An 11,475-nucleotide genomic window follows, 5' to 3' on the forward strand; every position below is an offset into this window, starting at 1 on the left:
GTTCACTGCAGTTATTTTTTCAGTGTGAGGCAGTTGTCGTGATGTGTGTTGATATTAGGATAAGGCAGAAGGCACTATCAGCAGATTATATAGCACTTTTTATATAAAAGCTAAAGATTAGGCTCAGTTCAGGTATGTTAATGTTTAATTTAAAGATGAGGCTGAATGGAGATTTTTACAAAAATACTGTAAATTCATATCTCCTGGCTGTGCAGAGTGAAATCCAAATACTGAATGCTCAGCTAGATCTGACAGTTTAGTCACCCCTGAAGAAAGCTATTGCCTTTACTGCGTGTGCATTTATCTATTTGCCATGGTAATTTGCAAGTCAACAAAGCCTCACAATAGCTCAGTACTATCTGTCGCACTAATCATTTCCTAACCACAGAGAACCAGGGATTTACAATTTAAAGATCAGAGCAGTGGGCAGCAACAGACTACAGTCCACACCGTGTTCAAAGCTGTCTCCCAGCCTCCGACTCCACAGAGGTGGTGATTGAAATAAAAAGGAGTTGCTGATTGCAAGGGGAGGGATAAAAGGATTGGAAATCAGCACATTCAAAATCAAAGAGTGCACTGGAAGAAAGGACGGCAAGTGTGAGTGAAGGATGCAAAAGAGGTGAGAGCATTGTTACTAAGGGGAGGAGGGATGGGGTTTTGGATAGGTGCAGTACTTGAGTGTTTGGTGGCTGTGTAGTTGTGGGAAGGCTTGCATCGAGACCATGTAAACAAATGTGTTTTTAATCCCAAACTGCTGTTCCCACCAGTGCTTGTAATGCAAATCCCCAAACACATGGAGGCCCCCAGTGTCTCTCCCTTTTAAACTTCTCTCTATATGTGTACGTGTTTCTGTTTTTGTCTCTTTAAATGAGGACACAGCTTGGCTAATTTTGTATGAGAGCTGCTTCTTTGCTACATAATTATATTGGCCTCAGTGGACAATGTTTCTTAGCTCCATTCACTCAGTGATAACAAAGCAGCGGCTCTTTCATGAAGAGGAAAATCACAACCTTGAAGATAAGATAGAAAACACTCAAAGGAAGTGGCATTTTCAAATCTTGTGGTATTATCAGATAGTGTCTCTTTGACTTGAGTGGAACATTCTGACAAAAACAAAGCTGTATACGTTAGCAGTGGCCCGGTATAGCCTCTTGAAGCTCAGCTTTTCAAGAGATAGCCAGCTAAAATTGAGAGACATATCCTGTTGTGCAAAAAATATACCAAGCCACCGAAACACTGAAACAAAAGAGCACACACCAACGGCTTGTCCTTTTTCAAGAGGACCAGCACTGCAGCTTTGTGTACATTCATTTGATATCCATGTTAGGAAACCTCACTTCAAGTACAGAGAGCAATCTTATGTTTAAGAGATACAGCCACTGAAACCCCTAACCAGCCCCTGTCAGTGTCACTGTCTCTGAGAGGACTAATAAAAATTAAAAAGGCAGCTGATTGCAGTGGATAATAGCAGGAGAAATTAGTGCTCTTCTCGTCCGCTGTCACTGTTTTTTAGGGACAAAGCTTGAGACAAGGTTAAAACTGATTTCATAAGCTCAGCGATAAGGTTCATTTAAACCATTCAGGCAAGCTGACTGAAATGTTAATCAGGTTAAATTATTGCACAGATTTCATCCAAACTTTATTTGTTGCGATCCAAACTCTATCGATCACAAGTGAGACAAAGCCACGAGTTACAAGACACCGCTGCTACATCCCTTAACAATAACACTGTATGGCTTCACAGTTATTTAAAGACATTAATAACATGGCAGCCTCGAGGTCACTTGTTATAGAAAAGGAGGGGAGAGTTTCTGCACATTCAGTTTTCAAGGTGTGAAAAAGTGAGTTGTTAAAACTTTGCTCTGTCACCTGGGGAGAGCTAACTCAATGTTATTAGGCCCTTGAGCAAGGCACACAACCTCTGTACTTCTCCCAGTCAGGACCGAGCATCAGAATGATAAATTTGCTTTGGAAAAAAAAAAAGGTTGGTTTTGTTTCTGGCTTTCCGACGGGAATCGATTCTATCCGGGGGACAGATGATGGCATCACATCAAAGCCAAAGCCCTGAACAATACTGTGTCTCTGCTCCATTGGAAGTGAGCACAGTGGTACTGGCTTCTGTATTTCCTATCTCTGTGGGCACAAGGGCTCTCACCTCAGGTCGCCTCAATCACAGCTGCAGAGGATGAAGTACAGATGAGTAAGCCACTGCTAGCCAGCCAGCTGTTATCAGTCCCCATCACCCCTCCTGAGGCGACAGCCAGTTATCACAGCCATCTTCCCATCACGACGAGCGACTGCTCCACTAGCTCAGGGTAATTGTTGTAGGTTCTGTAAATAAGAGGGGTGACGATGCAGTCCTGGTGTGAAAAACACTGCCAGTGATTTTAGCATCATATTTGCACATAATGAGGTCAGCTGTCAGCTGTCTGAGTTGCAGGGAGGAAAACATTAATCTGGCACAAAAGGAAACATGATTTTGTATCTTATTTGGTGTGTCTTAACATTAAAAGCACACTATTTTATCACATAAACCGAAAGACATCCAGAATAAATGTACAGTGAAAGTGATGTTGATGAAGACTGGTACAGGCAGACTTGACTGTGATTAAGAATGCGGTGCTTCCACTTCAGACTGGAGGGGGAGGAAAGATAATGGTAAATGGACTGCATTTATATAGTGCTTTCCTAGTGTTAATGACCACTCAAAGCACTTTACACCAAGAGTCACATTCACCCATTCACACAGCACTTCTATATATACACACCACTTCTCTATCATACATACATGATGTGCACTCATGGCTCTGATTAGTGGCCGACCTGCTCTATCTCCTGAGCCACAGCCACAGCAGTCATGACTTCTTCACTTACAGCTGTCCTCTAGGGATGTGAGCAGATATGATTTTTTATTACAGAAACAATCAAGTATGCAGCAGACCTACTTTGTGAAGTGAGTTGTCAGAAACTAACCCCTTCAGTTCAGCAGTTCAGACTGTGGCCAAGGATTCATAGATCCATCTGGGACTTATTGGGCAGAGGTTTGCTGGTTCTTTCATGTGTCTTCTCATGTTACTGCCAAGGAGCTGAGACTTGTGTGTGTTTCTGAACAGGCTCAGGGTGTCAACAGACAACAGTTTTCTAATCACAGATGAGATGTGTGAGGATGTAACTGTGACAGTCGGAGTGTTGCAGGTCAGGAGAAAGCATTTCATTTTGTTGATCACACACTTTCTTGCTAAAGGCATGAGGCTGCATACATTTACTGCTGAGCCTTCAGTGTGTGTGAGGGCCAGACTGCAGAGGTGTGTGTGTGTGTGTGTGTATTAATGTGCCTGTGTGGTTGTGAGTGTGTATTTCTGTGACAGGGTGTCTCTCTTTCTGTATGCTAATGAAGTCCCTGTCACATTTATGGCACAATGTTTAAATTCTAACTCGGGCACTGAGAGGACTTCATTTACCTTGGTGTAATAGAACAAAAGTAGGGATCTCAAACGCTTGTAAAAACTCTTTGTAGGCTCTCTGAGCTACAGAGGTAACAAGTGGACTTCTTTCTGGCAGCCTGGCCTGGACCTGAGCTGCAGTTACTCACAGTTCTTGGATGTAATGATTGTTTTTACCTTGGAGACTTTTGCAATGATGACTGCATTTGATCACAGACACAAGTTTTTTTCCTCTGAGAGAAACACAAACCAAACTTTGACAACATTAACCACTTTTTTGATGACACTGATCAAAGACTGCTCTGTCCTGCTGGTATGAAAAATATTCTTTATGCTGCCAATTTATCTCACAACACATCACAACTATCTCAACTGTGACCATATCTCTTAAACCAAGCCAAAATGACATATATCCATGCTCCGTTTTATGTCATACATTTCATTAAAGCTGAAACTTTTATCAGGTGAGTTAATCTATGTTAATCTTATTTACTTATTTATTTGATGTTTCCAGATATAATATTGTGTTTATATGTTCCTGGTGCTGTTTGAGATGGGGAAGTTTTTTGGAGGTTTTTGTTATTCTGCTGCTGGTGGTGGTGATAGGGCTTTGAATTGCTGATCATTACAATAGATTTATGCATGCAGGGACTTTTTAACATTCTCATGCCAAACCTGTTCCTGAGGCTTGGACGGGTGTTCCAAGACAGATTTAGAAAGTTGCTCATTTCGACTTGATGAATGCCACCTGTTCATGAGTAGGTGCACATTTGTGAGATGTGATTGTTAGTATAAACAACACCCCCAAATTTCTATATACTGTCAGGCTTCCTGTTCTGCTCCATGTGTGGGCAAGCTGCATTCACTAAAAATATCACCTGAGTGTAAAGAGCAGAATGCAGAATCACTGCAAGTTCTGCTGTCGAAAAGCAGCAGAGGAAAACTTTGACTGACTTAACTTTATTTAAAATACTGGTGAACTGAGCAAGTTCTCTTAAACCACTTGAATGTGTCACTTAATGAAATCTGTTTGTATTGTTTGAGATGTTCCCACATGTGGCCCATTTACAGTGTATTTTACCACTTAGCGTTTTGAATTAAAACGACAATGTTCTCTTATCCTTCTTTGTCTGTCTCTCTCCCTCAGAGGGGTGGCTCAGCTCATAACTGCGGCCAGCTGAAGGTGGGTCAGGTGATCCTGGAGGTGAACGGGGTTTCCCTGAGGGGCCGCGAGCACAGGGACGCTGCACGCCTCATCGCCGAGGCCTTCAAGACCAAAGAGAGGGACTACGTGGACTTCCTGGTGACCGAGTTCAATGTGGCGCTATAGCTGAGAGGAGGAGGAGAGAGGACGATTACGAGAGCAGCAGCACCAAGTCAAGAGCAGTTCAAGGAGAAGATAATGGGGAGATATTCAAGCGTCTATTGATTTAAATGGCACAATTCTTTTAGAGAGACGTAAACAAACCACCACCTGATCTCTGAGCCCTTCTTCTTTCCCATTTAACCCCTGAATCTGGACACATGATGCTCAAATTTATAAGATATTATTTCCACTGTGGACTTTGTTCAGGATTCTCCTCAACGTGTTACCTCCCCACTGTGAGACCTTATGCACTACAATGGAAAATAGTGAAACCCATACCTTTCGTTTGTTCTCTCCGTGTTAAAACTAGTGGATTTACAACCATTTGAAAACCACTGGAACTTCTTGTAGCACTCCCACGTCCCATGGTCAGTTCATTTTATTTATATTTTGCTTCTATCTGAGAGACAACTACACATCTAAGACTGATTCAAGCTCATTGCAAGCCTGGATTTGTATATGTAAAAATGAACAAATGTAGATACAGATGCATATATACTGTACACATAAAGATACTCCTATATAAATTATAAAACCCGTAACCTCTGTTGCATCATCAACTGGTAGTAATATATTTCAAAGATTATAGTAATTCAGACATTCATGGAGAAACAGAAATCTACAAATTTCACAGCGATGCTACTGGCCCGTCAGCATATTACCACCTTTTCACAACAAGGAAGTGACAAACATAACAAAATACACATTACATGCTCATATTTGTACAATCGGACAAAAAAACCTGTACATGTGAATGACTGAAATTTTCATTTGGGTATCCCACAAATGTACAACATTTCCTGTTTCCTTTTCCCTTCTCCATGTGTATCTGTATCATTTGAGACTACATCCACACTGAGACAGCTAAACTCGACAATGTCATTCTTTTTTTCTATTTCCACTGGCAAAAAAAATCAGCATCATCATTTTCTAGACAACAGGAGGGCACAGTAAAAAGAGTAGTTTAGCTTGTGGAGGAGTTGGAGGTGGTTAGCCTGTCACCTGCAGCTCTTCATCTAAACTCCTTCTTCTTACATTATTATTCATAATATGCATCTTTCTGACTGTTTCATAGGAAAAGACACCTTGTGTTTTGCTAATTGAATACTATTATTGTGAAACAGCAGCAGATAATATTCAGTTTGCATTAGCAGTAACTTAATGCGGCTCTGAGAATGTGAAGCCAATGCATGAATGGCGGACCCCGCCACTTACTTATGTATTATGACAATTTGAAGAAGTAAATACATTGATTGGCTGTTGCCAACCAAAAATAGAATCAAATTCGATTTGATGTCATGAAAATCAAAGGAAGGTTTATAACTGTAACACCTCTACTGCAGTCATGTTTCCAAGTGCACTCTAAAACACAAGGTTGTCATGTTCAGATTCATTCACTCTGGAGAGCAATTCTGAAACAGTTTTCATGTGTCACAAACTGGATAAGATAGATATGTTTCCAGATTTGGCCAGTTTATGTGGAGAAACTCCATCCTCAGTTTTTCACTTAGACCACTCAGCTTTTCTCCTGCTGCTGCCCCTGCTGAATAGCAATTGATGATTTTATTTTGTAATTTCATAGTTTTAATTATATTCACCCTGGGGGGTTTGCTGAAGCCACGCTCGGTGCAGCAATTACGCCGAAGAGGGGAGTAATGAGACATTTAGAGGACGACACTGCCAAAGATTTAAGAAACACTCCTCCGCACATGCTCACACATAGAACGTGAGTCTGCACATGCACACATTTTATCCATTTATAGAAAAGCAATTAGGAGATAAGCAATCAGGTAGAGTGAGAGATGGAGCGAGAGAGAGGAAGACAGAGAATGAAAATGAGAGAGTGACTCAAGTAACAAATGAGAAGTGATTGTTGTTGTGCAGATGATTTGCTTCATCTCAGGAAGAGTGCAAGCATGGAGAGAATGTACAGCAAATATCCTCTGTGTCACTCCAGAGACTCACATTAGGCTGCAGGTAGAAATATGGAGTAATTGGGGTAATTAATCTAAGTGTTCTGTGCATGGATGTGGGTTATGTATGTGTTTAATGCGAGTGGCGTGCATCTGTCTGCAAGTTAATGGATGAACAGAGAAAAAATACCCTCAAAACAAGGAGACAGCAAATAAAGACAAATGTAAATGTCATCAGTGGAACTGCTGTATGAGACACACACAAGGAAGTGAAGCGGTAGTCTGGTAGTCTGGGCTTTTTGAAGAATGCCAACAGGGCAGCTCTGTGAGAAACTGCTATCAAACACTCCTGAATCTTTCTGGTGACAACTGAGAGAAGAACAAGCTGTTTTTGCAGCATATCCCTGCTGTGTACCTCCAAAATGTCACCCTCTAATGAATAAAAAACAATGTTAGGGATGCACTGGTAGGCCTTTTTCAAAGGTCACACCCATGTCCAGTATGTCTGTACCCATAACGTCCAATTAAGAATATATATAGAAATCTATGATTTCTTGACAGGCAAAAGGCCACATTTTGTTCTGTTGCCATTTTTACAAGTGACAAGTAAGAAGAGAAAAAAACTTTTTGAAGCTGTTATTTTTGTCTGTATTATGTTGTTCATTCAGTCTTTGATTCATTTGACTCGTCTTTCTTTCAAACTGATGAATATTTTCCCTCCTTTTACCTCGGCTTTGGTCTCCACCAGCTTGTGTGAAACATATCTGTCTCTTTAGCTGCTAGATGTTCTACTTTTTTTTACCAACTAGTTACAACGTGAACATTTTTACTTGTCTGTTGTTTGGTGCCAGGCAGTTAGTGTACAGTGAGTTTATCATAGCTTGTTTACTGAAAACAGCTGCCTGCTGCTGCTGGCAATGGGATTGATGAGAGGGCTGAGAGTAACTGTCTGTTCAGACAGAATGCAAAACAAAAATTCAACATTCCAAGTTGAAAACAAAAACTTTGTGTGTATCCCAAGGGTCTATGAAACTGCTTCATAAACATACAAAGACAAAAGGAAAAAGGAGAGAGACTGGGGGGAATATCAGAAATAGCCAGAGTTTCTGGTGAGTTCTCAGATCAGTCAGAAGCTGAACTGAACACAAACACACAGAGGCACACTGCCACTCACATGGTTGGTGTGTCCGGTGCTAGCTAACTTACAGCCAATATACTGTACATTTGGTACACTGGCTGTTTAGGGCGAATAATGTGAGGCAAAAATTCACTTCGCTTTCTGCCTAAACAAACCTCAAAACCAAAAGCTGAAAGAACCTAGAAATTTCAGTGCATCCCTAACAAACATCCTGTCTAACTGTAGACAACCATGTAATTCCCAAGCAGGTTTAAGGTGGTGGGGTTTGTACACCTCACTCTCTGGCATTCAGACTTGTCAGAAAATGAAAAAGTTTGAGCACAGGATCAGGAAAGGTGAACTTTCACCACAGAAAAAAAAGTATTTTAAGGTGGCTGCAGAGTTTCATAAATTTCCTCCTGCCTCACAGAACGAGGAGGTGGGAGACAGTCGCCATAAAAGCAGTGACTTGATAAAACTGAAAAAGTGAAGCAAGATAAGATAAATGGACCTGAACCTGTAAATCAAAACAAAATTGTAACAGATAAGGTTTTAACAGCAACACTGTGAATCCTGCTGCAGGATTTATAGAACATTTTTGTGGGTGACATCCATTAATGAGTGAAAAGGCTGATGAATACACCGTCAGCTTCTGTATTAAACTCCAGCAGCCGCTTATAATGAAGGGAAACATGGAAAAGCTCATTTATATATGCAAATAGTTTCCATCTCTAAGTTTTCTGAGGCTTTTGAGTGCATCTATTAATATGATTAAGATAAATGTTAATTGTATGCACAGTCAGGACACAGTACAAACAATCTCTGGAAGAGAATGTACTCTCTTCAGCCATTAACAAACTTAAAATTCAGGATGCATCTACAGTATGTGTGTGTGTACATGGAGTGTGTTGTTGAGAGACAGAATGAGATGGATAGAAAGACAGAGAGAGAGACAGAGAAAGACACTGAGGCAGATGAAGCTGGAGTGCGTCCTCTCACTGGAATTACTCTGTTAAACAATCTAATCTGGAAAGAATCACAGGCTTTTGTTCTCTGAATCCAGCATTTATGCATCGCACATTACACCTCCCTTCAGAGAGAGGAGACGAGACAAGGAAAGAGGAGAGGAGAAGAATGTCACCGTCGCACACTGCGGCGGCCAACCTTGTGATGGTAAATCTGTCCAGTGAAAACGTATTGTATGGTTGTGGTTTTTTACCTTTAAATGTTAAGGATGATGTTAACAAATATACAGTGACTGGCTGTGTGAAGGCTCAGTCATTTCCTAAAACAGCTGGGAGCTGTAGTTTTTAGCAAACTTTATTCAAACCGGAGCAAATAGTGCATTTATCAGGGGACTATATTCTGGGGAATATTTACAACTTGTTGAGGGATGTCCAGTGTTTTGCGTGAGACAGTGACTATAAAAATTGGGAGAACTATGATTTATTATCTCATCAAAGAGTAAGGGCTAGGCTAGCTTAAGGTTCGATACCAAGCCCTTATAAATCTCAAAATTTAAATATGTTTAATGAAAAGTTGAGATGATTTCCCCAGAACTGCTGCAGTAATGGAGAGCGAGTACAGTTGCGGTATTCTTACCCGTTTTATCATTATGTTTATTTATTGATGTCACATAGTGACCTGTGAATCAATTAATTCATTCCAATCCATGTCCATCAATGCCAAAGTTCCCTTAAGTAAGACTGAACTTCTCCCTGCTTCTGGCTCCCTGCTCAGGTGAAATGTAGATAAATGCAAACATGTCTCAGAAGAAGTCAAATGTGAAAACTGATGAACGAAGCTCTTCAGGAAACGTCACATTATTATATTAACCCTGCATTTATTGATTTTAGACACATAAACATATTTTAACTGCAGAATCCTCATTGAAAACTTTTCGTGACTTCACTCCCTAATGACCCCGTCTTATAGACATGTGTCGATAGCGGCTCGGCCCTCTCTTTGACCTGATATTAAAGGGCCGTCCAGGAGGGAGGGATGATGGAGGGAAGCGATAGAAGCTGCTGACAGTCTCATTAATCAGACGCCATGACAGGGAGGTGTTGGCCTTGGCTCCAACATGAGACACGACAGCTCAGACATTGACTTGTTGCTCATGCTGCAACAGGGCACGATACCAACAAAAACAACTGCTTTCCTGCAAAGGTCAGGCTCAAACCAGCCAACACCACCTGTTGACTCTATTAATAATGTTTTTCTGTTTCACTGAGTGTGCCTCCTGCTTTATTAGCTGCACAAGTTCATTTGGTTAGTGTTCATTCTCCTGCCCTGCAACGCTCTTCAGCTGCCTCCTTTTGCTCTTGTTTGCCTGTCAGTCAGTCCATCCATCATTTTTGCCTGCTTCCTGCACATTTTAATGAGGAGTGTTGTACAATGACATGCTGTTTATACAGAAAGTGTGTTTAATTTTTCAATAAAGATAACTGCACAAAAACTAGCGAGCTGTCCTTTATTTTGAAGGATACATGGCAGTGTAGATAGATGTACTGTACTGTCAGGCCAAAGGGTTAGGGTTAGGGTTAGCATCTCCTTCATTTACCAATGAAGGATGCTGATACAGCATGCAATGATTTTTTAGACAACACTGTGCCTCCAGCTTTACATAAAGAAATGCTTTTCCCAGTTTGGTGTGGAAGAACTTGACTGGCCTGCACAACAACAAGCAACTTGAAGACATGCCCCTGGATTCTGGGAAATTGTAATGAGCATATCAGTTGATTGCAACTCTACTTTGGAGTTCACCTAACCTGCATGTGGCTGGACTGGACCATTTCTTCTGAAAAATACCATGATTAAAAATCATCATGTCATCAGCTTTGTCTTGTGGTGACAGCACTTGAGTTATGATTATTAATTTGCTGTTGAATTTGTTTGCCATATTTTGGTTTTCCCAAATCAGAAAACAGCTCTGACATCTTTTTACCTGGTGCAGCAGAGTCTGCAGCTCTGTCTTTTTATTTTCCTGAAAGCTATAAACAGACAGACTACCTCTGCCAGATCTGCTTACGATAGCTTGATTCAGTGCCAGAGATCATATGAAACTCTGCCATAATGCCAAAAAGAAATCTTCTGTAGTTTAACTTTGACTTTTGTTGTTGCCTCTTACCAGGATGGGATACTGTTTTCCTTTTGTGGAGGTAAAGGTTGAATGAGACAGACTGCTGTAGGAGTTCTCTGAGATATGAGAAGGCAGGCTGATTGATGTCAGCCTTATAGTTATCTGTCTCTCTGTTTCCCTCAGTTCTGTCTCTCAGCCTTACTGACACTGCATGATATGCAAAAACCTCATGGAGAAGCTCTATACATGCTTCACACAATACACTACATGCAGACAGACAAACATCACACCCTACGTGATGTGAACATACCATTCAAAACCACAGCCACTGTTCTGCTGTAACAGCCTCTCTTCTCTAAGCTTTCCCTCAGATTGCTTCTATTCGCCTCAAGAGCATTAGTGATGTTGGCCACTGATGTTGTATGTGTGTGATAAGGCCTAGTTCCCTGTTGGCTTTCACCCTAAAGGTATTGATTGGGGGTGAGGTTGGGGTTCTGCGTTAGCCAGTGAAGTTCTTCCACACCAAAAGTGAGAGAACAGTTTCTTTATGTATG

The 11,475-nt window shown here is 41.1% G+C and overlaps 1 protein-coding gene across 2 annotated transcripts in view; it reads left to right on the forward strand.

Moving 5' to 3' along the window:
* whrna (whirlin a) overlaps positions 1 to 10,292 on the forward strand; it is a 112,710-nt gene extending 102,418 nt beyond the window's left edge. For both annotated transcript variants that reach the window (XM_018685276.2, XM_018685278.2), the window contains one exon: positions 4,591 to 10,292. In XM_018685276.2, coding sequence (XP_018540792.1) covers positions 4,591 to 4,773 — 183 coding nt within the window. In that variant the 3' untranslated portion in view covers positions 4,774 to 10,292. The remainder of the gene's footprint in view (positions 1 to 4,590) is intronic.
* The last annotated feature ends 1,183 nt before the right edge of the window (positions 10,293 to 11,475 follow it).

The sequence above is a fragment of the Lates calcarifer genome, linkage group LG9 (genome assembly GCF_001640805.2).
Source record: "Lates calcarifer isolate ASB-BC8 linkage group LG9, TLL_Latcal_v3, whole genome shotgun sequence".
NCBI classification, from domain to species: Eukaryota; Metazoa; Chordata; class Actinopteri; family Centropomidae; genus Lates; species Lates calcarifer.